The following is a 25,523-nucleotide window of genomic DNA, read 5'->3' as shown; positions in this document are numbered from 1 at the left end:
TCTGATGTAACTTATCTCATAGAATTGCACAGCACCTTTAAACAGAATGATGTAGTGGATGTCAATTTATGTCCTGTGTTCCCTATGTGGTGAATAATTGCTTTAAATTGAGCAAGAAGAAACAAATCTCTGTCCTTCAGAGGAGGTATGAAAATCAGTAGACTAATTGGTGTGTTGTTTAAATGACAGTCCAATTTTCCACAACAGCCATAGGAACATAGCATTCCATTTAACTCCTTGAACCTGTTCTGTCATTCGGTGAAGTCATGGCTGATGTGTGACCTAACTCCATTTACATGTCTTTGCACCATATCATATAATACCTTTGACGAACAGAAATCTATCAAGCTCGGTTTTAAAATTAATGATTGATTTAGAAAATGTGTTTTTTAAAGAAGAAATCCAAAATGACAGTTATTTACTGAACGTGGGATCATCATCAATTGAACTTTTTTTATATGATTTCAGCCAGTTTCAGTCTCCCCAGAAGTTTTGGTTTCCAATCTCAGTTTCGGTCTAGTTTCCTTAGAAACGGAGAGAATCAGTTTCCTTTCTCAATGGGCGTGATTCGGTGAACAAAAGGTTAAGTCCACTTTTCGGCAGGTTTAGCGGGGTTTTTCTCAGTGCCTGCAGTGCTGAGAATCGCCCTGCTGATTCCGCCCCGGGGTTTCCCCCCCGAGGTCACACTTAGAGAGATTTCCTGCTGGCAAGCTCAACCGGCTGTTCACAGATCGGGGCACCATTTTGGGTGGCAGCCCAAATCTTGGCCCCCCCCCCACCTCGCTCTCTGCCCCCCCCTCATGCCAACCTTGTTGGGGTTCTTTGGAACCCCCCTAACCCCTCCTCCAATCGGCAATTACCCCCAAGGCCGACCTTTGGCAGTATTTATCTGCACCTGGGCACCCTGGCAATGCCAGCCTGGTACCCTGGTAATGCCAACCAGGCATTCAGTCTGTGATAAGCTGGCACTGCCGATGTGTCTGGGTGGCATTGCCAGGGTGCTAGGCTGGATGTGCCAAGGGGTCCGGGTGCCAGGATACAACCGTGCCCTGTCTCCGCCCACCACGGGGTACCTAATGCCCTGCGAGACCCCCCGAGGCACCATTACGCCTGGTTCGCGTTTGTGTGAATTATTATTAAATGGTGCCCAGATGAGGTCTTATAGCCATAGCTGTTGAGTCCCGGGTGCCGGGTGAATCCATCATCCAGATATTTAAATGAGGGTGACTAGTGATCGGCCCGGCACCTGGTACAGTGCCCGATTTGGGGCTCTCCCAGGATTCACCCGGTGCACCCGGATCCGTGCCCAATATATATTTCCGGTTTCCCTTTACAATAAAGGATTGTCTCAAAAATACATGCTTTGAAACTATGGATTCCATCTCAGTAGGAAGAACTTCTTTGTACTCTTGAATGATCTGGCATTAGTTTTTTTCCCCTAGTCCTCTAAACCTTGAGAACACAGCTAACTTGCAAATAGCATTGCTCAATCTGCCCGATTTGTTTTCCATATTATCTTGAAAATTTTGATCAAAACCATGCCTTAAATTTCCAAATTCCAGGGAATACAAGACTAGCTTGTTCAATCTCTCCTCATAGATTAACTGTTGTAGTCTAGATGTCATTCTAGAAAATGTAGTCTGCACTCCTTCCGAGGCCAATATATCCTTCTGGAACAGTGCTGCCCAGTACTTCAGGTGTGAACTAACCAGGGCTTTGTGTATCTGAAGCATGACTTCTAACCCTTTTCACTCTCTTCCTCTCGATATAAAGTCGAGAACCAGTTAGCCTTTTTGATTATTTTCTACACCTACTGCCAAAATGTTAATGAAATATGCACCTGAACTCCAATGCTCTTTGGACCTGTCAGGCTTGACCTACCCTTTACAAATCCATGCTGGTTCTCTTTGAGCAGTTGAACATTTTCAATGTATTCAGTTACCCTATCCTTAATTATAAATTCTAGCAATTTCCTGACAACCGATGTTAAGCTACCCGGTCTGTAATTCCCCTTTTTTTTCTGTCTTTCACCTTTTTTAAACAACTTGGTGACATTTTCAACCTTCCAGTCCAAGGGAATGGTTGCAAAATTGGGAGAACCTTGAAAGATTATAGTTAGAATATCTGCAATGTTCTACCCTAACTTCTTTTAAAATGAAGAGGAAGTAAATCACATGATCCTGGATCCGTCACTCTTTAATGCAATTAATTTATCCGTTAATATTATCTTCCTTCTGTCAATTTTGTTGGATTGTCTTTTTTTTATGGGATGTGACATTGCGTACTAGGTCAGATATTTATTGTCCATATCTTAAATTCCCTTGAGAGGGCGGTGGTGAGCTGCCTTCTTGAACCACAGTGGTGTAGGCATATCCACAGTGCTGATAGAGAGGGAGCTCCAGTGACAATAACCAAGCCCTATTTCTTATGTTATCACTCCTGGAGTGAATCGATCTTTCCGCACCGTCTTAAAACTTTAAAAAGTTATGGCTCTAGTTCAACCTCTCAGCCTCTGTTAAGAGCAGACCAGGTGTCTATAACAAGCCTCTGACCTGCTTTTGTAGCCACTGTATTTGTATGGCTGGCCCAGTTCAGTTTCTGGTCAATGGAATCCTCAATATGTTGTTAGTGGTGGATTCAGTGATGATAATGCCTTGAATTTCAAGGAGAGGTGTTTGGAATCTCTCTTGTTGGATTTGGTCATTTCCTGGCACTTGTGTGGTACTACCCTCTTATCAGTCCAAGTCTGAATGTTGTCCACGTCTTGCTGCATATGAGCACAGACATCTTCAGTATCTGAGTAGTCGTGAATTGTGCTGAACATTGTACAATCATCTGCAAACCCCTTCTGACCTTATTCTGACCAAGTCTTTGATGAACTGGCTGAAGATGGTTGGGCAAGGGACACTACTATAGGGAACTCCTGCAGCAATGACCTGGGACTGAGATGATTAATCTCCAACAACCACAGCCATCTTCCTTTGTGCTAGGTATGACACCACCAGAGGGGACACCCCCCCCCCCCCCAACGTACCAATTCCTATTGACTCCAGTTTTGCTGGGCTACTTGATGTCATACAGTCAAATGCTGCCTTGATGTCAAGGGCAGTGACTCTCACCTCACCTCTTTAATTCAGCTCTTTTTTCCATGTTTGGACTCAGGCTGTAATGGGGTCAGGAGCTGATTGGGAGTGACAGAACCCAAGCTGAGCCTCAGTGAGCAAGTTATTGCTGAATAAATGCTACTTTATAGCACTGTGGATTATGCCTTTCTTCATTTAGCTGATGATTGAGAGTAGACTGTTGGGGTCGGGTTGAATTTGTCCTGCTATTTGTGGACAGGACATACCTGGACAATTTTCTCTATTGCTGGGTATATGCCAGTGTTGTAGCTGTACTGGAACAGCTCGGCTAAGGGTGAACCTCAGCACAGGTCTTCAGTGCTATTGCCGGAATGTTGTCAAGGTCCATAGCATTTTCAGTATCAAGTACCTTCAACCATTTTGTGATATCATGTGAAGTGAATCGAGTTGGCTGAAGACTGGCATCTATGACTCCATTTTGAGAGATTGGGGCACAACGGACAGAATCTTGGACTCTCCCCTTTGGTGATTGAGCATTTATTCAGGCGGGCGGGTGGCAGGTGGGGACCCTGTCATCTTCCCACCTGCACTCTGACTTAAGTTCATGGCAGGAAACTCTGCTGTCAGCTTTCTTGCCATACTGCCAATTGAAGCCCTAAAGTGGGCAATTAACATCTACTTAAAGTCCTCAACCTGCTGCAGTTGTTGTCTGCTTATATTAACCCAATGGTTAATAGGGGATTCATGTGGGGTTGCTTGTGAGTTACTAGCGAGAATTCCTCATTCAAAGATATTCGCTACCTTATTGAAGAGACCCATTGACAGCCACCCCCTTTGCTTTTGCTGCTAATCCCATCCTCCACCTTGCAAGTCCTGCCATTACTTACGGCTGGCTTTGGGTGGCTTTTGTACCAGCCGCAGTCACCACCTCACTAATAGGATTGCTGTTCAATAGAGCTGCTGGCCTCTGGTTGATTGGGGACCGGAGCCACCTCTGGCCTGTCAAGTGCCTGAGTGGAATAAGATGTAGCGGGTCTTCCTTAAAAGAGATAATGTGGTGCCTTTGCTAGCTCTCCAACTGACAGCTCCCACCACCTCCACAAGATTCCACCTTATGATTCTATCTTTGATCACCAGGAAACACTGCTGCTGCTGCCCTTTGTTATACTTCAGGAAAAGTAGCAAGTTAACATGCTGAGAAATATCGGACTACTACCACTTCAAATTGTTGCAGTCCTTCTACCTTGCAGTAATGGTTTCCCTACTCACTCCTCCCTTCCCCCCCCCCTTTTCGGTTATTGATAGATTGTTATGATAGCTTTTCATAAACTTTGCAGTGCAGATATTCAGGCACTTCATTAAAAATGTTAGACGATGACAAGCCACAACAAAGCATTAACTTCCGCAGCCAGAACATATCACTGTTTTTGTTTTGTCTATTTTATCTTCTTATCTCATTATTAAAATGACTTGATAAAAATCTGTTATTCAATTGCAGGGTATTACACTCATATCTCGACATTGGCTGATGTTCAGGAGAATGTCATGGAATACCTTCACGTTCTCAGCCGTCCAATGGTCATTAATCATGATCATGACATTATTTGGACAGAAGCATACATGGACAATGCTGTAAGTTTGCTGTTAAACCATAGCTCTGGACGTTCTTCTGTATAATTGTAAAATCAGATGTATGTGAACATCTGCGAGTGTAACTCTTTACATCTACTTCTCCATAGAAGCTTAAAGGATTTTCATTTATTTCTTCTCTCAAAATTGAGGTTTGCAAAACTAGACTACATCCAGCATCTGTTATGAGATCACAAATTGCACTTGTAATATATGTTACCTGTAGTAAAATATAACTTCCTGCCATAACTTCAAAGGAACCTACAGTACATGTTAACTACTGTAGGTGGATGTTTCAGGGACTGCTTTCTACTGCTACAAGAAACTCAGCTTGATCAGAAGAATACATGCAGAAGTGAAGTCCTCAAATCATTCTGCTATCTTCAGCCACTAATACTTTATCATCATCATGGTACCCTTATTTGCCTGTAATGTACTTTCATCCTGATTCAACCAATCTATCATCTTCAGTTTGTAGTGTAATATTATCCTGATTTCCATTGTCTACTGCATTGCATAATTAACCTGCTAAAAGATAGAACTTCTCTTCATATAGTATCAAATTATTTCGAGCTTTTAACTAGATGAAATATCGCTAAGTTGAGAGAAGCTGCAGAATAATGTTGAATATCAGTGAAATGGGTGCTAACCATTGCAGTGTTGAAACCTAACCTGGTTGTGGTCCAGATTCTACTTTAAATCCATTTATTCTTTAATCATTTTCATGTACAGTTGATTAAATCAGGTCACCACACTCTAGAAACTAAAATATTAACTTGAGGTGTACATGGAAATGGCGCAAAAGGAGGACAATTGCTGTCTTACCATGCTCATTCTTTTAGGATCCTGGATAAGAACCCAGCTATTTGCCATTTGTAAATCTGTGAGGAATGGTTACTGCCCTACAAACTTTAATTTAAACACACAATTACGCACATTAACAACAGAGAAAAGCTTTACAGGTAACAGTCACAGTGGTTCTTAGGTAAAAGAAAAAACTTTAACTTACTTCCTAAACCTGCCACTATATTCCAATTGAGTAAATCAATACAGTTCAAATACCACTCCTGAATAAAGTTAACATGCAGAACAATGCCAGCAGCGCGGGTTCAATTCCCGTACCAGCCTCCCCAAACAGGCACTGGAATGTGGCGACTAGGGGCTTTTCACAGTAACTTCATTGAAGCTTACTTGTGACAATAAGCGATTATTTATTTATTTATTCAGATTAAAACCACAGGAAAAACTAACTTCTTCAGACAGAACTGGATCCTCCCCTTAACTACATGATCTGCACCCAAAGCATAAGACGTTCTTCTGTTTCCTCCCACAAGATATCCCATAGCCTCTTCAATCAAGACCAAGCATAATACCCCATATAATTCATCTACACCCAGTTGTCCTTTAAATGTAAACAATATTCCATTAGCTAGCTAGCTGTAACAAGTAAATGGTTCTCAAATCTATAAGCAGAACGTTTCACCTGCAAAATCAATGATTACATCGCTTTTATGAACCCTTAATCACAGCTTTAGCAGACCAAGTTTGAATAACATTACTGCAAAAAAAAAAAAAGACTATTTCTTACATTCAGCACAATTCTTATTAGTCATGTTCAGCCCTCTAATTCTTTTCCATTCTGTTAAATTACCACATCTATACAGTTCCGATGTACATCATTTTCAATGCCTTCTTTTAATGCGATCTTTCGCTTTCATTCTTAACCATTTATCAACTTCAACCTAAGGAGGTGCAGGAATGATTTGCTTGCAGAAACCTGCCAGTCTTTCTATAGTTAGTTACTTGGAATTATTCCTCTTCAAGGTTCTTCGTGTGGCCAAGGCCCTGGAGCTGTTAAAATTACCACAACATTACTTCAATTGTTTCTTATCAGAGAGAAATGCATTCAGGTGTTTCAAGGATATTAGGGTGGAATTTCCGTATTCTCCCTTATTGACATGAGAGGGGGAACATGCAGAAAATTCCCACCACCTTCAACTTGAAATTGGGGCAACATTTAAACAGGATGGAAATCTGCCTGTCTAGCATCAATAGTGGATAAGCCAGAATTCATTTCAGCAGAATGCCATCAAGGTTGAAGGCATACTATGTCTGGTCAACACACACAATTCTGTACAAATAGATTAACGGAAGAGAAAACCCTGGATTGAATATAATAAATAATTAACAGGGTGGTTATGGGGTCTTTCGGAGGGGCTGAATGGTTTATCATCCGGAATTATGTTGTAATCGTAACAGTCAGACCAAAGGCTATCTCAATCCCAGGAATTTTTTGCATGTAAGTAACTGAATTAGACAGTTGAGCTGCATTATTTCTACTATTATATGAATAGTTTGGATCTTCAGGCTTTCTAGTACATGTCTAGGCATTGGAGAGGGAAGTTCAATCTTGTCACTTTCAAGGCCTGTGCCCAGTCCAACCTTGCTTGTGTTGTTTTACACTGCTTCACTATGGATAATGATCAGAGTGAGAGCAGACCAAATGACATCAGTGAGATCCCTATTGGGCTGTCAGTTGGTTATCTGTAACTAGCTCTAACCGTGCTGAACCTGGAAAACACCCCATCCTCCACACTGGAACTGCAGGCCTTTGCAAACATAATCTGAGGAAACTTGAGACAAATACCAACTCCCAAAAGGGTTTCTAGTATGAGGAGTTATATCTGAGTTGCCAGCATGATGTTTGGCATGGTTTCCAACGCCTATACCAAAATGTGATGCTCAGAAAGCATACTTTTGAAAAACGAAGCAGGCCTTTTGAGGTCTGCAGCTAGAAAAAGATAAAACCAAACTCTTTGGAGAGTTTTATAGAATCATAGAAGTTTACAGCATGGAAACAGGCCCTTCAGCCCAACCAGTCCATGCCGCCCAGTTTTTAACCATTAAGCTAGTCCCAGTTGCCCGCACTTGGCCCATAACCCTCTATACCCATCTTACTCATGTAACTATCTAAATGTTTTTTAAAAGACACAATTGTACCCGCCTCTACTACTACCTCTGGCAGCCCATTCCAGACACTCACTACCCTCTGAGTGAAGAAATTGCCCCTCTGGGCCCTTCTGAATCTCTCCCCTCACCTTAAACCTATGCCCTCTAGTTTTAGACTCCCCTACCTTTGGGAAAAGATGTTGACTATCTACCTTATCTATGCCCCTCATTATTTTATAGACCTCTATAAGATCACCCCTAAGCCTCCTACACTCCAGGGAAAAAAGTCCCAGTCTATCCAGCCTCTCCTTATAACTCAAACCATCAAGTCCCGGCAACATCCTAGTAAATCTTTTCTGCACTCTTTCCAGTTTAATAATATCCTTCCTATAATAGGGTGACCAGAACTGCACACAGTATTCCAAGTGTGGCCGTACCAATGTCTTGTACAACTTCAACAAGACGTCCCAACTCCTGTATTCAATGTTCTGACCAATGAAACCAAGCATGCCGAATGCCTTCTTCACCACCCTGTCCACCTGCGACTCCACCTTCAAGGAGCTATGAACCTGTACTCCTAGATCTCTTTGTTCTATAACTCTCCCCAACGCCATACCATTAACTGAGTAGGTCCTGGCCTGATTCGATCTGCCAAAATGCATCCACCTCACATTTATCTAAATTAAACTCCATCTGCCATTCGTCGGCCCACTGGCCTAATTGATCAAGATCCCGTTGCAATCCTAGATAACCTTCTTCACTATCCACTGTGCCACCAATCTTGGTGTCATCTGCAAACTTACTAACCATGCCTCCTAAATTCTCATCCAAGTCATTAATATAAATCACAAATAACAGTGGACCCAGCACCGATCCCTGAGGCACACCACTGGTCACAGGCCTCCAGTTTGAAAAACAACCCTCTACAACCACCCTCTGCCTTCTGTCCTCCAGCCAATTTTGAATCCAATTGGCAACCTCACCCTGGATCCCGTGAGCTTTAACCTTCTGCAACAACCTACCATGCGGTACCTTGTCAAAGGCTTTGCTAAAGTCCATGTAGACAACATCTACTGCACTGCCCTCATCTACCATCTTGGTCACCCCCTCAAAAAACTCAATCAAATTTGTGAGACATGATTTTCCACGCACAAAGCCATGCTGACTGCCCCGAATCAGTCCTTGCCTCTCTAAATGCTTGTAGATCCTGTCTCTCAGAATACCTGCTAGCAACTTACCTACTACAGACGTTAGTCTCACCGGTCTGTAGTTCCCAGGCTTTTCCCTGCTGCCCTTCTTAAACAAGGGCACAACATTCGCCACTCTCCAATCTTCAGGCACCTCACCTGTGGCTGCCGATGATTCAAATATCTCTGTTAGGGGACCCGCAATTTCCTCCCTAGCCTCCCACAACACCCTGGGATACATTTCATCAGGTCCCGGGGATTTATCTACCTTGATGCGCTTTAAGACTTCCAGCACCTCCTCCTCTGTAATATGCACACTTCTCAAGACATCACTATTTATTTCCCTTAGTTTCCTAACATCCATGCCTTTCTCCACCGTGAATACCGATGAGAAATATTCATTCAGGATCTTACCCAACTCTTGTGGCTCTGCACATAGATGCCCTTGTTGATCCTTAAGAGGCCCTACTCTGTCCCTAGTTACTCTTTTCCCCTTTATGTATTTGTAGAATCTCTTTGGATTCTCCCTTGCATTATTTTCCAAAGCAATTTCATGTCCCCTTTTTGCCCTCCTGATTTCCCTCTTAACTCTACTTCAACAATCTCTATACTCTTCAAGGGATCCACTCGATCCCAGTTGCTTATGTACGTCATATGCCTCCTTTTTCTTTTTTGACCAGAGTCTCAATATCTCGAGTCATCCAGGGTTCCCTACTTCTACCAGCCTTACCCTTCACTCTAAAGGGAATGTGCTTACCCTGCACCCTGGTTAACACATTTTTAAAAGCCTCCCATTTACCAGCCGTCCCTTTGCCTGCCAACAGTCTCCCCCAATCTACCTCTGCAAGTTCCTGTCTGATACCATCAAAATTCGCCTTGCCCCAATTAAGAATTTTAACTCTTGGGCCAGACCTATCATTCTCCATAGCTATCTTAAAACTAATGGAGTTATGGTCACTTGTCCCAAAGTGATCTCTCACTAGCACTTCTGTCACTTGCCCTTCCTTATTTCCCAAGACGAGGTCAAGTTTTGCCCCCTCTCTAGTCGGTCCATCCACATACTGAATGAGAAATTCCTCCTGAATACACTCAACAAATTTCCCTCCATCCAAGCCCCTAATGCTATGGCTGTCCCAGTCAATGTTGGGAAAGTTAAAGTCCCCTACTACTACCACCCTATTATTCTTGCAGCTATCTGTAATCTCCTTACATATTTGCTCCTCTATTTCCCGCTGACTATTTGGGGGCCTGTAGTACAGTCCTACCAAGGTGATCTCTCCCTTCTTATTTTTCAGTTCCACCCATATAGACTCAGTGGGCGAACCCTCGGATATATCCCCTCTAAGTACTGCCGTGATGTTCTCCCTAATCAAAAACGCCACTCCCCCTCCTCTCTTACCTCCTGTTCTATCCTTTCTATAGCATCTGTACCCCGGAACATTGAGCTGCCAGTCCTGCCCCTCCCTTAGCCATGTTTCAGTCATAGCTATAATATCCCAGTCCCATGTGCCCATCCATGCCCTGAGTTCATCCGCTTTGCCCTTCAGGCCCCTTGCATTGAAATAAATGCAGTTTAATGTAGACCTTCCTTGCTCTCTGCCCTGCTTTCTCAGGTCATGCTTGACACACTCTCCCTTCCTGCCTTTTGTTTCTGTCCCCACTGACTTCCTACATCGGTGCCCATCCCCCTGCCACATTAGTTTAAACCCTCCCCAACTGCACTAGCAAACACCCCCCCCGAGAACATTGGTTCCGGTCCCACCCAGATGCAGACCGTCCGATTTGTACAGGTCCCACCTCCTCCAGAACCGGTCCCAATGTCCCAGGAATTTGAAACCCTCCCTCTTGCACCATCTCTCAAGCCACGTATTCATCCTAGCTATCCTGTCATTCCTACTCTGACTATCACGTGGCACTGGTAGCAATCCTGAGATTACTACCTTTGAGGTCCTACTTTTTAGTTTAACTCCTAACTCCCTAAATTCAGCTTGTAGGACCTCATCCCATTTTTTACCTATATCGTTGGTGCCTATATGCACCACGACAGCTGGCTGTTCACCCTCCCCCTCCAGAATGCCCTGCAGCCGCTCCGAGACATCCTTGACCCTTGCACCAGGGAGGCAACATACCAACCTGGATTCTCGTTTGCGTCCACAGAAACGCCTGTCTATTCCCCTTACAATTGAATCCCCTATCACTATAGCTCTGCCACTCTTTTTCCCGCCCTTCTGTGCAGCAGAGCCAGCCACGGTGCCATAAACCTGGCTGCTGCCACCTTCCCCTGGTGAGCCATCTCCCCCAACAGTTTCCAAAACGGTAAATCTGTTTTGGAGGGAGATGACCGCAGGGGATCCCTGCACTGCCTTCCTACTCTTCCTCTGTCTGTTGGTCACCCATTCCCTATCTGCCTCAGTAATTTTAATCTGCGGTGTGACCAACTCACTGAATGTGCTATCCACAACTTCCTCAGCATCGTGGATGCTCCAAAGTGAGTCCATCCGCAGCTCCAGAGCCGTCAAGCGGTCTAACAGGAGCTGCAGTTGGACACACTTCTTGCAGATGAAGGAGTCAGGAACACCAGAAGGGTCCCTGACTTGCCACATCTCACAAGAGGAGCATGACACGGGTCTGAGCTCTCCTGCCATGACTTAAACCTGAAGTTAAATTTGAACTACACTACATAGCTAAGAGAAAGTCAAAGAGAGAGAAATCACTTACCTGTTACAAGCCAATCACTCACCTGCTAGCTGTGATGTAATTGCTCCCGAGGCTCCCTCACAGGTCTGCTTCTCTGCACCTCCTTAAGATGAGCACCAAATTCCCTTAACTAGTTAATTAATTTACTTAATTAATTGGATTTTTTTTTGGGGGGGGGGGGGGGGAACTCAACCCCAAACACCAAACTCCAAAAAACCAACACAGCCCTCACTCACCTCTTACCCGAACTCAGCCTTACCCAAACTTAGATACACTCTGTTTGCCTCCAGCACTCCTTTTCTATAGGCACTTCAGCCACACCTTTTGTATCCTTCCTGATTTACAGTCAGCCAATAGGCCTGCTCCCAAAACTGATCTCCCGAAACTAACAGCTGACCTGCAAGGTAAGAAAGTGGTTAATCAGTACTTACCTCACCCAGGCAGCGACCTTTTAATCTGTCCCCTCTGCCTCGCAGCTCCCGCGCTTTTTCAAACTCCCGCGCTGTTTCCAAGGTCCCGGCTCCCTCTCTCTCCCGAACAGCTGACCTGCAAGGTAAGAAAGTGGTTAATCAGTTTTGTAGGGTTGTTCTCCTTGGAAAGGATGTTTGGTACAACTGTCAAGATTACAACAGATTTAAAGTCTTGAGAAAGAGATACAGAGCGGATGTAAAGAATAACATTTTTACATAACCGGAAGTAAGGACCTGGAATTTAGTGTCTACGAAGATGATTGAAGTGGAGATGATTAATTATGTCAAAAGAATAACCTTTGAAGGAAATAAACTATAGGAATAGAGTGGGGGAATGGGATTGAATGGATTGATCTGCAGAGAGCTGGTATGGACTTGATGAGCCAAATGGCCTGTTTTTGTGCCGTAATAACAATGGCAGAGTTTTACAGCACAGTAGCGGGCAGATGTCTAACCTTGCATGCTGTTAAATTGGGGATAATGTTGCCAGGGGAGCTTCCTGATGTCATTACACCTGATTTCTGTATCAGAGGAGGCAGGTAGACTCAAAAGTCAGATGCCCATTCACCCTCCAGTAAAGGCCAATTAACATAATTAACGGGGCAATTGAATTGAATATTGCTCAGCCTGCATGCTTCCTGACACATGGGCTGCACAGGCTGGTGCAAATCATGACAGGCAGCTTTATCATGAGCAAGGACGGGACAGAAGCATTCAACATAGCAGAGCAAGAAGTAAGGAAGCTACTGTTAAGGTTGAAGCAGGTTATATGGTAGGATATTTTCCTTGCAACTGGGTGAACCTCTACCAGTTATACTGTTATTATACAGAGGCTCAAAGCTTTTTTTTATTTAAAATTTTTAAAAAATAAATTTAGAGTACCCACTTCATTTTTTCCAATTAAGGGGCAATTTTGCGTGGCAAACCCACCTAGCCTGCACATCTTTGGGTTGTGGGGGCGAAACCCATGCAAACACGGGGAGAGTGTGCAAATTCCACAGGGACAGTGACCCAGAGCCGGGATCGAACCTGGGACCTCGGCGCCGTGAGGCAGCTGAGCAAACCCACTGCGCCACCATGCTGCCCCCATAGGCTCAAAGCTTCACGATGCCTCCGTCAGTGCAGTTGTTTTAAAGCTTGGCTGCTGCACACAATCCCTAACTGAATCATAAAGATTTTCCATTCAGTTGGATGCTCCTCCTCTGAGGAGGAGGAGGGCAGGAGAAGGATGGAGAGGGGGCAAGCTGGTTAGGGACAGCGGTAACATGTCTGGCATTAAGAACATTTGAGAGACGCTGAAGGCAAGTGAGGGGAGCATGGGCAAGATTGTTCCTGGAGGAGCCAATACCCTACTGGCAGAATACACTGCCAACTGTCCAACTGTTTGGACATGATAGAGGTTCAAAGTAGAAGGCTTCACCTTTCAAAAGCAGCAGTCACTTCAATATGCAACATGATTGGTGGGAAGATTGCTTCAAATATATTGGTGGAGGGGGGGGGGGGGGAGGACTCAGTGCCTGTGGCCTTAAAAGTGATTGTCACCCTTAGTTGTGGCGGACATTCTCCGGTCACCTGAGGCAGTGAGGGCCCAGGAGTTGGCAGACTCCTGTGCAGTGACAGGAGCCTCCTTTGTTGATGTGGCTTCCTGAGGTACTAATGTCACTGGAAAAAAGGCAGAAAAATTGTGACTATCAGGAGCATCTGGGAGAGGAGCCCCCAGACGCAGACAGCTGCTGCTCATGTATGGACCTCCCTGCTCACCATAGATGAACCGGAACCTGGCTAAGACTTCAAATTGAGTTAGAGAAAATGCTTATTCATTCATATATTAATAGATCAATCACCAATTTCAACTGGCAAAAACAAAATAAATATTTACACTTGGGACGCAGAGTGAGTGCATGGCTCTCACAGTCAATATTGTCGACAATCAGCTTCACTTCACTTGCCCTTGCTTTACATGTGTATCACTTCAGCCATACCAGTAGGAAAAAACCTACACAAGCGGAAATCAGCAGAATATGGCAATCCTGTGCATGGGCAACGGTCAACAAAATGTCTCATGGGCCACACTCAGAACCCAGATGGACTGCATCTGGCCCCAAGGCCACAGGTTTTCCACCACTACTCTGGAAGTTCCAACAGATTGCCATGTACCTCCTGCTGGACATCCAGCATTTGCTGCCTGACCGGGATTCAGCTGTTCCAACAATATAATGGATCTCTTGACTCTCAGCCAAGCCACATTACGTATTCTTGGCTGAGAATCATTCAAATAATAAAACACCTGAGCCCCAGAGAAAACAGTATACAGTTGACAGCACTAGTTCTCTGATCTATGCTCTCAATTTCAAACAGCCCAACTCCACATCCAGCAGCTCCTTCAGCTGCCTCTGAACTGTTTCCCAGGTCGACTGGCCCGACTTTAGGCTAACCCCCCCATCTCTCCCCACACAATGCTAATCGAGTTTTTGCGGGCACTTACTCCCTAGGTGGGCTGGCCAAGACAAGAATCTTCCCAAATCCCATTACCTGTCTTGTGGCTGAGGGCCCAGATTTTCACTTCCAGTCTGAGTGCACAGAGATGGAGAGTTCCCAGTCCAGGCAGTGGGCTAGATTCAGGCAATCCCAGAGGTAGTAGGGGGAATTGGCAGGCTGAGAGAGGCTTAGGAATTCAGGTACGGATAGATCTTCAGAAAGGCCCATTTGCGAGATTGTTCATCAATGGTGAAGCCCCTGTGATAGTTGAACACACATGCACCAAGCATTTGCACAAAGTCATTTGCTGTGAAAATGATTGGTGCATGTAAGCAGACAAAAGTGAATGAGAGCATTATAATCTGAATGGCTCACAATGTTTCCACCTTCCATTTTTATTCATAGAATATCACATAGAGCAGACACAGGGAAGGGGTGGGCCCAGCTGCCCATTGCTTTTCTGATCAGGACTTTAACATTTTGCTGAAAGAAGTCCAAAAGAGGAGAGCAGTCCTCTACCCCGTTGGCTGGTGTCATCCACTGGCAGCAACTAAAGGCTTGGATTCAAATTGTGACAGCAATGAGTGCAGCAACAGACTGTCAGTGCTCATTGATTCAGTGCTGGAAAAGGTTCAGTGACCCGCTGTGTTCCAGCAAGGTATGCAATCTCCTCATCCACACATAAGTCCAAAGGAAAGGTTATATCTGCATGTTGCAGCTGAGGTGCGTGACATGACACACATTGTTGCTTAAGTGTTGAGGCTGATCTGTGTCTACAGCTAAAGTAGGTATGCACAGATCACATTTGAAAGAGCAGTGTGGTGCACAGACACAGTGAAGAGCAATAGCCCTCCATGCACCAGAGATCTGGCTGGCATAAATTCAGATTATCATTGGAGTCGAAACGATGGAGAACGCCCTAGGGATGGCCAAGACTGGAGGTGGGTTAGCCTTCTTGTGATACGTGCATTCCATTGAACATGTGGGCATGGAGATTGCCAGTCTGCTGCTGATGATAAATCACTGTTACTAGTTGATAACGTAGTGTTGAAATCACCTTGGTAATGGTGGAGGTCATACTGCCACGTTGCTGAGCTCACTGGGATGTTGGCATGAGAGGAAATATAATGGTGGAGTTGTGCCATATGGCAGCCTGAACATGGTTAAGGCAATGGCGTACATCAGAGCAGGTGTGCACTATGAGAAGGGAGAGACCTAAATAATTCCTTTTGTGTCTCACGGGTTCAGGCTCTCCTCCCCTCGGTCAGGTCATTCCTTGGGCATCAAAAGGAGGAAGAGATGTAACATCATATCACACTTAGCTCGCACATTACCAATTCAGATCCCAACACTCCTGAGGATGTAATGTACCTGCAAATTTGCTGGTTATCTTAAACCAGATAATGTTGCAGTGATGCATGGTGAAGGGTACATTACCAGAGTGCAGGAGGAGGTGTCAGAATTAGAGATATCTGTGCACAGTCCTCCTCAGAGAAGAGATGAAAATCTCAATGATGCTGCATTGGACAAGAATGTAGAGCCATGGTAGTCACTTTTTGGGTCACACTGTTTAGGTGACCAGCAAATGTGACGACATCTGGCAGAGTTACCAGAGGCAGTGGGAGCTCTTGCCCTGTGAATGGAGGAGTCCATCGCCATCATGAACTCCACATTGACCCAGGAGTTCAACTGCATGAGCTCTGACCCAGAGAGAATAGCCAATCTCATGAAGAGACAAATGCAGCAGCACTCCGAGTGCATGCAAGAGTGGCATCTCAGCCAGGAAAGGGTATAAGCCTATCTTGGTAGCCTGGATCAGTCGGTGACTCCGGGAGCGTGTTGACCTCATCTTCATCCCTGGGTGGGACCACGGGGAGGACGGAACGTCCTGGAGCAGGGGCTGTGGTGGGGTGCGCCGGGGGGGGGGGGGAGGGTGGTGTCGGGGCAGAGGGGGGGGTGGTATGTGGGGACCCAGCTGGCGCCAGGTCCCTGAGGGAGACTGTGTCGTGGCAGCCATCGGGGTACGCTACTGATATACCTTCAATTCACCAAGAGGCTGAGAGAGCGAGTGAACATAAGGCTTTATTAGTCGTGAACTTGTATAGCCAGAGTCGGTTGTGCAGATGAGTGCCGCCCACAGGTGGCCAGGTTATATATGGCCCCGGTGAGGGCGGAGCCAGAGGCGGAACCCATCGGGGTTACCGTACAGTACCTGGAAGCAGCTCATATCACCACTTCCAGGTCAAAGGTTACATTAGGTGGATACAATGGTTACAGTGTCATGCATTATGGTGAATACATTCACCACAGCTACGTAGGCGTACTGCGGGTTCGCGTGGAGTAGCTGTGCCCTCTCAACCAACGGGTTCGCCTTGTAGAGCCGCACGTGCTTGCGGAGGAGAACGGGTCCTGGAGCTGCCAGCCATGTTGGGAGCGAAACCCCGGAGGTGGACTTCCTGGGGAAGGCAAGGAGACGTTCATGGGGAGTTTCGTTAGTCGCAGTGCACAGGAGCAACCGAATGGAGTGAAGGGATTCAGGGAGGACCTCCTGCCAGCTGGAGGCCGGGAGATTTCTGGACCGTAGGGCCAACTGGACGGCCTTCCAGACCGTCCCATTCTCCCGTTCCACCTGCCCGTTTCACCGGGGGTTGTAGCTGGTCGTCCTGCTCGAGGCAATGCCCCTGTTGAGCAGGTACTGGCGCAGCTCTGCGCTCATGAATGAGGATCCCCGGTTGCTGTGGATGTAGGCAGGGAAACCGAACAGAGCGAAGATGCTGTTGAGGGCTTTGATGACGGTGGCAGACGTCATATCGGGGCATGGGATGGCGAAAGGGAATCTTGAATATTCGTCGACCACATTGAGAAAATACGTGTTTCGGTCAGTGGAGGGGAGGGGCCCTTTGAAGTCCACGCTGAGGCGTTCAAAGGGGCGGGAGGCCTTCACCAGGCGCGTACGGTCTGGCCGGTAGAAGTGCGGTATACACTCCGCGCAGACCTGGCAGTCTCTGGTGATAGCCCTGACTTCCTCGATGGAGTAGGGCAGATTGCGGGCCTTTATGAAGTGATAAAAGCGGGTGAACCCTGAGTGACAGAGATTGTGGTGCAGGGTCCGGAGTCGGTCCACTTGTGCGCTGGCCCATGTACCTCGGGACACGCCATCGGGGGGCTCATTGAGCTTACCGTGGCGATACAAAATCTCGTAATTGTAGGTGGAGAGCTCGATCCTCCACCTCAAGATCTTATCATTTTTGATCTTACCCCGCTGTGTGTTGTTAAACATGAAGGCAACCGACCGTTGGTCAGTGAGGAGAGTGAATCTCCTGCCGGCCAGGTAATGCCTCCAATGCCGCACAGCTTCAACGATAGCTTGGGCCTCCCTGCCTGGTTGAGGGTGGCGGCCAGAACGACGTCTGATGCATCGTCTCGACTTGGAAGGGGAGCGTCTCGTCGACCGCGTGCATTGCGTTGGCAATGTCGGCCTTGATACGGTTGAAGGCCTGGTGAGCCTCGGCCGTCAGGGGAAAACTGTGGAGTGGATGAATGGGCGGGCCTTGTCCGAATAGTTAGGGACCCACTGGGCACAGTACGAGAAGAACCCCAGGCATCGTTTGAGGGCCTTGGGGCAGTGGGGAAGGGGGAGTTCCATGAGGGGACGCATGCGATCGGGGTCGGGCCCTAGAACTCAGTTCTGAACCACATAGCCGAGGATGGCTAATCGGTTCATGCTAAACACGCACTTCTCCTTCTTGTAGGTTAGTTTGAGGAGTTTGGCGGTATGGAGGAATTTGGAAAGGTTAGCGTCGTGGTCCTGCTGATCGTGGCCGCAGATGGTGACATTATCCAGGTACGGGAAAATGGCCCGCAGTCCGTACTGGCCAACCATTCGGTCCATCTCCCGTCGGAAGACCGAGACCCCGTTAGTGACGCCAAAGGGAACCCTAAGGAAGTGGTAAAGGCGGCCGTCCGCTTCAAACGCGGTGTATGGGCGGTCCGCCTTGCGGATGGGGAGCTGGTGGTAGGCAGATTTCAGGTCCACTGTTGAGAAGACCCGGTACTGTGCAATCTGATTGACCATATCTGATATGCGTGGGAGGGGGTACGCGTCGAGCTGCGTGTACCGATTGATGGTCTGACTGTAGTCAATGACCATCCTGTTTTTCTCCCCAGTTTTCACCACTACCACTTGGGCTCTCCAGGGGCTGTTGCTGGCCTTGATGATATCTTCCCGCAGCAGCCGCTGGACCTCAGACCTGATGAAGGTCTTGACCTGGGCACTGTACCGTCTGCTCCTGGTGGCGATGGGCTTGCAATCCGGGGTGAGGTTCGCAAACAGGGAAGGTGGGTCGACCTTAAGGGTCGTGAGGTCGCACACATTAAGGGGTGGTAGGGGCCCGCCAAATTTCAGAGTTAGGCCCTGGAGGTTGCACTGGAAGTCCAGGCCGAGTAGCAAGGCAGCGCAGAGGTTGGGGAGGACGTAGAGCCGGAAGCCGCTGAACTCTATGCCCTGGCTGGTGAGGGTGGCAGTGCAATACCCCTGGATCGCCACGGAATGGGATCCGGAGGCCAGGGAGATTCTCTGGTTGATGGGGTGTACCGTGAGGGAGCAACGCCTTACCGTATTGGGGTGGATGAAGCTCTCAGTGCTCCCGGAATCCAGAAGGCAGGATATCTTGTGCCCGTCGACCTTCACTGTCGTCGATGCGGTCGCGCGGTTGTGCGGTCGGGGCTGGTTGATCGTGATGGAGGCCAGAAGTGGCTGGTTGGCGGTGGTTGCAGGCGATGAGCGGCCCGATGAGGTGCCGACGAGCAGGGGTCCTGAGGCGGGGAAGATGGCGGCACCCACGGGCCGCACGGGTTGTGAGGCGAACAAGATGGTGCGCAAGATGGTGGCGCCTACGGGCTGCACGTGTTGTGAGGGGAGCAAGATGGCGGCACCCACAGGCCACACGTGGTCTGAGGCGAGGAAGATGGCGGCGCCCACGGGTCGCACATGGGGGTTGCCGGGACAATAGCGGCGACTGAGCGGGCCTGACAGCAGCGAAATGTAATTTCCTCCCGCAGGCCTTGCAGAGTCCGTGCCGGGCAGCACTGTCGGTGGTATTTTGAGTGTCCGCAGAGGTAGCACCTGGGTCCCCCGGGGTTGGTTGGCTGCCGCGCGGCGCAGGCCTGGGGTTGGCTGGGGTAGGTCGCTGATGGGGTACACGATGCCCAGGAGGGGTGGGTCGTGCGGTCGGGGGTATAAGCCTGTATATTGCGTGAGACGACTGTGAGCGAGATCGCTAGTTTCTTGGTCGCCGCGAGGTCGAGGGTAGCCCCTTGTCAGAGGCGCTGGCAGATGTAGGCCGACCCTATGCCCGTAATGAACGCATCTCTCATTAGCAGGTTAGAATGTTCAGCGGCCGAAAGGGCCAGGCAATTACAGTCTCTCACCAGGGCGAGCAGGGCACGCCAGAAATTTTCCACAGACTCAGCGGGGAGTTGATGCCGCGTGGACAGGAGGTGCCTGGGGTAGATTTTGTTAGTCTGCTGAGTGTAGTTCTCCTTCAGTAGCGCCATGACCTCAGCGTAGATCGGTGCGTCCCGGATGAGGGGAAATATATCGGAGCTCAGCCACGTGTAAAGGATCTGGAGCTTCTGTGCCTCTGAGGGTGGGTCTGTCGCAGATCCAATGTATGCTTCAAAGCAAGCTAGCCAATGTGCGAAGGCCGACTTGGAGTTGGCTGCTTGAGGGTGCAGCTGCAGGCGATCAGGCTTGATGCGGAGATCCATTGTTGTAAAATCTCTGTGTAATAAATTGATGCACTATCAATTATGACGAGACGAGAGTAGAGTGTAATCGAGGCTTTATTCCGCAGAGATGTGGAGCCTCCCGTAGCTGCTGCTGAAATGGCTGCAGCTCGGAGAGCCCACACATTTAAACTCCACCTACTGGGCGGAGCCAGCAGGCAGGGATCTTCCCCCGTACCTGTAGTACAGGGGCCTTACCGTAATACCCTCGTATGCAGTATATACAATACAATGGTGACTACCACACCCCACACTGCCCACATCTATCCTCACACCACCCACATCTATCCTCCACCTCCTCAAAGAACCTGCTCATCCGGGCTACCGTCATGTGGGCCCTGTAGACCACTTCGAACTGAAGCAGGCTAAATCTGGCACAGGACGAAGATGAATTGACTCTCTTCAAGGCTTTTTCCCACTTTTCCATTTCCAGCTCTCTTCCGAGCTCCTTTTCCCACTTCCGCTTCACCTCCCTGATCGGGGCCCCCTCCCACTCCATCCACTCCTTGTATATCTTCGAAATCCTCCCCTCTCCAATCCCAGTTTTTGACATTACCTTATCCTGTAGTCCCCTCAGGGGGAGGCGAGGGAAGCCTGGAACCTTCCTCCGGACAAAATCCCGGGCCTGAAGATATCGAAACCCATTCCTGCCCAGTAGCTCAAACTCCTCCTCTAGTGCCTTCAAGATCGGAAAGCCCTCCTGGATATATAAATCCCCAAATCTCTCGATCCCTGCCTGCTGCCACCTGAAGCCCCCATCCAGCCTCCCCGGGACAAACCGGTGATTATTACAAATCGGAGACCACACTCCAGTCCCATGTGCTGCCTCCATTGCCCCCACACGCTTAGGGCTTGTAGAGTACCGAGCCGACAAAAACGGCAGGGCACCATTAGTAAAGCTCACAAAATCGTACCCTTGCAGGATGCCGCTTCCACTCGCTCCCAGGCCGACCCCTCCCCCACTACCCACTTCCTGGCCATCGATATGTTGGCCGCTCAGTAACAATTAATAAAGCTCGGGAGGGCCAGGCCCCCCTCCACGCAACCCCACTCCAGTAGTGTCCTCTTTACTCTCGGGGTTTTCCCCTCCCACCCAAAACCTGTAATCGCCACATTTATGTTTCTAAAAAAAGCCTTTAGGACAAAAATCGGAAGGCATTGAAAAAAGAAAAGCAGTCTTGGGAGGACTGTCATCTTCACCGTCTGGACCCTGTTTTGTTACGCTCTTGACGTAGCATAAGCTGCTTCCTTGATGTGCACTCTGACAAAGGAAGGTTCAGACTTGGAGATAGCTTTAACATGTTTATTAAACTATTAACAATTCTCCAACTTGGATTCGACGCTACTGTTAATCCTGCTATAGCTTCTCAGACTGACGAACGAGTCTGCTACAATCCACGTAGTGGGTATGATGTTCAATCAACCCTGTGCCTGTACTCACTGAGAGTCTCCACTGGAAAGAGACTGAGCATGTGTGATGTGTCCTTTTATATGGGTTGGTGTAATGCTCTCCTGTGGTAGTGTCACCTCTGTGTGTGTATCGTGAATGCCAATTGGTCGTGTCCTATCTTACTGACCTATTGGTTGACTGCCTGTGTGTCATGTCTCTGGTGTTCCCTCTAGTGTCTAGCTAGGTGTAGTGTATGTACATGAACCCTTTGTGTACTTACAGTGATGTATATCACCACATCCCCCCCTTTTTTCGTGTTACATATTTTCTGTACAGTGTTAAAGAAATTTGAACAAACTAGGTAGATGAGAGATACTCTGTACAAGTTACGATAACACTGATCATTAAACAATAAGTCCAAATCATATGCATAAGTCCAAAGTTCATTAATTATTCTGGCCGAGTGGTTTTCTTGTTTGGTTGGTGAGTTGGTGATGATGGTGGTGGCATTGCATTGTAAACACCATCAGTGTCCCTGTGCTGAAGGAACCAAGAAGTGGTCAAATCACTTCGTTGTCGGATTTGGACTCCTTTTATCTTTCGATGCTTGTGGTGGTAATTCTTGATGGCATCTGTCCTGAAAGCCAGGGTGCCTGTTGGTAGTGCAGCAAACGTGAATTGGTAAGATGCTGAGCCGTAACGGTGTCCCTCATTTGCAGAGTTGTACCATGTCGTACCAGTTGTAGTTCCATTGGTGTTGTTTTTGTCGTGCTTGTTGTCGACGTTGTTGCCTTTGGTACGCTTCTTGCTATTGTCTTTGATGTTATTGTCGTGTTGATTGGTTTTGTTGTCGTGTTTGCTGCGCTCAAGGACCACACTCTGTGTATAATACGAGTCCCTCACACAGTTACTCGTGTCAGCTTCCTTTGTGGCATCTGCTGTTTCCTTGAGCGTGCCGTCACTGAGTTTGCGGCGCTCCCCGTCTGGAGTCATGTCCAGCTTACTTGAATCAGCTTTGGCTTGTGGATGCTCCCCGTCTGGAGTCTGATCTGTTTCACCTGAGTCAGTTTTGGCTTCTTGATGCTCCCCTTCCAGTGTCATTTCAGGTTCACTTGCATCTTCTGAAGTTTCGTGATGCTCCCCATCCGGGGTCAAAACAGTCAGAAATGTATTTGCTTGCGAAGAGGCTCGAGCGAGTGAGGTTTGAAGTAACGTGGTGTCACCAGTAGTCTCACTGTGATTGTCGAGTGCCCCTGTACTTTCTAGCTGAGGTCTGTCACGTTGCACATCCTGGGAAGTGGGATGCCGTCGTCACTGGTCGCACATACAGTGGGTAGAGCCTCAGTATGTTCTTGTCGTTCACTTGAGCCGGGTAGACTGGCAGAGTCTTCTTCTTGTTCACTGGAGCGTGGTGGACTGTCATAGTCTTTCTGTTGTTCACTTGAGCGTGGCAGACTTGCATTGTCTGCTGCTGGTTGCTCAGAGGAGGTTGCTGGACCCTCATGGTCTTGGTCATGCAAGGACTGCGCTTTGGAGTCTTGCATTGCTTCTATCGTGGAGGCTGTCCACGAGCTCGCTGTGGAGGCTTGTGTCACTCCCTCTGTGGAGTCTTTCAGCGTTCCTTGTGTGGAATCGTGCATTGGTCTCTCTGTGGAAACTGTCATCACTTCTTGTTCATGCAAGGACTGCGCTCTGGAGTCTTGCATTGCTTCTATCGTGGAGTCTGTCCACGAGCTCTCTGTGGAAACTTGTGTCAGTCGAGTCACTTCTTGTTCATGCAAGGACTGCACTGTGGAGTCTTGTGTTGCTTCGATCGTGGAGTCTGTTCACAAGCTCGCTGTGGAGTCTTTCATCGCTTTCTGTGTGGAGGCTGGGACCCTTTGTGGTGCGTGGATCACTCTCTGTGTGGAGTCGGGGACACTTCACGGTGCGTGGACCACTCTCTGTGTGGCAGAAGGCCGCTCTCTGAGGGCTTGTACCGCTCTCTGTCACTTGGTGTCAGGCCGCAGCATAATCCTGCACTCACGAGTCGGGATATCATATCTGCTGGGTTGAAGATCCTCAAATCTGAAGAACGCGTCGTCGGGGTCGTCAATGTACAACACGTCTAGTTGCGGTTCGGATTTGGTACTGGGGTAGCCTCCCAAGGTGAAAGCTTCGTCTGAGTCGTTGTCTTCCAAGACCATATCATCACGTTTTGTGTCGGAGCTGGCATTGGGCTCGCGATGTCCAAAGAAGAATTCAAGGTCTGAGTCATAGTCTTCAAGGATCGTATCATCTCTTTGGGTGGTGCTAACGGCTTGTTGGAGGGTTCTGCGCAGGTTACTTTCAGCTACTGGTCGAATTTCAGGCATTGTGCTGTCGTTCTAGGTGAAATAATCTGGTTTAGAGGCTTTAATTTTTTTCCCCCGTGTTTTGGGACATTTCCATTTAAGTGGGCGTGGTCCGGGGCCTCTGACGTCATGAAGCATGTGACGTAGTGCGTAGGAAGCAATTGCGCATGCGCAGATCGCTGTTCCTTTATTTGTGGCCTTGTTCTCAATTGCGCATGCGTGGCTTCTCGCGCATGCGCAAACGGACCTTCCCGCTCTGTGCGCGCTTCGCGCAACTGCGCATGTGCTGCAACTTTTCTAAGATGGCTACAATTCAAAACTGCCATTCGTTGCTGCAAGCCTACCTCGCGGTGAGTTTGGGCGCCTCTTTTACCTTTTCTTCTTGTACGTTCCTCGCAGAATTCTTGGTATTTGTCCAGGACTGCCTGGAAGTTGCACTTGTTTTGCCCCTTTGAGTATTTGAAGGTCTGGAAGATTTCAGCTGCTTCTGGACCCGCGATGGTAAGTAGAAACTTTATTTTCTCTGCATCCGCCACACCATCTAGGTCGCACGCTACCATTCTCGAATCTCTGCCGGAACCAACGCCAGTTTTCACTGAGATTGCCTTGGTACTGGAGCTGCTGTGGAACCGGAATCCTGAACATCATCTTGCCTGGCTTCTGTTGCTGGTTGTCACTGTTTGCTGAGTTTTAACTATATGGATTTAACAGTCACTCCTGGAACCATGTTTTGTTACGCTCTTGACGTAGCATAAGCTGCTTCCTTGATGTGCACTCTGACAAAGGAAGGTTCAGACTTGGTGATAGCTTTAACACGTTTATTAAACTATTAACAATTCTCCTACTTGGATTCAACGCTACTGTTAATCCTGCTATAGCTACTCAGGCTGACTAACCAGTCTGCTACAATCCACGTGATGGGAGTGATGTTCAATCAACCCTGTGTCTGTACTCACTGAGAGTCTCCACTGGAAAGAGACTGAGCATGTGTGATGCGTCCTTTTATATGGGTTGGTGTAATGCTCTCCTGTGGTAGTGTCACCTCTGTGTGTATCGTGAATGCCCATTGGTCGTGTCCTATCTTACTGACCTATTGGTTGACTGCCTGTGTGTCATGTCTCTGGTGTTCCCTCTAGTGTCTAGCTAGGTGTAGTGTATGTACATTAACCCTTTGTGTACTTACAGTGATATATATCACCACAGACCCTTCCCGCTAGCGTCAGCAGGAGCATGTCCCATCTATGGAAGTCCCTTTTCATTTGGTCGACCGCTTTGCCCAGATTTAACTTGTGGAGCTGCCCCCACTCTTTAGCCACTTGAATCCCTAAATATCGGAAACTCCCCGCCACCACTTTAAAAGGTAACTTCCTCAGTCTACTTTCCTGTCCCTGCGCCTGGATCACAAACATCTCGCTCTTTCCCATATTCAGCTTGTAGCCTGAAAATTGCCCAAATTCTTCCAGTACCTCCATGATTTTGGTCATTCCTCCCACCGGGTCTGTAACATAAAGCAGCAAGTC

The 25,523-nt window shown here is 47.8% G+C and overlaps 1 protein-coding gene across 6 annotated transcripts in view; it reads left to right on the top strand.

Annotated features, from left to right (window-relative positions):
- LOC140396252 (voltage-dependent calcium channel subunit alpha-2/delta-4-like) overlaps window positions 1-25,523 on the top strand; it is an 820,155-nt gene that overhangs the window by 275,032 nt on the left and 519,600 nt on the right. For all 6 annotated transcript variants that reach the window (XM_072484603.1, XM_072484602.1, XM_072484604.1 and 3 more), the window contains one exon: window positions 4,582-4,715. In XM_072484603.1, coding sequence (XP_072340704.1) covers window positions 4,582-4,715 — 134 coding nt within the window. The remainder of the gene's footprint in view (window positions 1-4,581; window positions 4,716-25,523) is intronic.

Source organism: Scyliorhinus torazame, chromosome 19, assembly GCF_047496885.1.
Source record: "Scyliorhinus torazame isolate Kashiwa2021f chromosome 19, sScyTor2.1, whole genome shotgun sequence".
Classification (NCBI taxonomy): Eukaryota; Metazoa; Chordata; class Chondrichthyes; order Carcharhiniformes; family Scyliorhinidae; genus Scyliorhinus; species Scyliorhinus torazame.
This window is presented reverse-complemented; position numbering and strand designations above follow the sequence as displayed.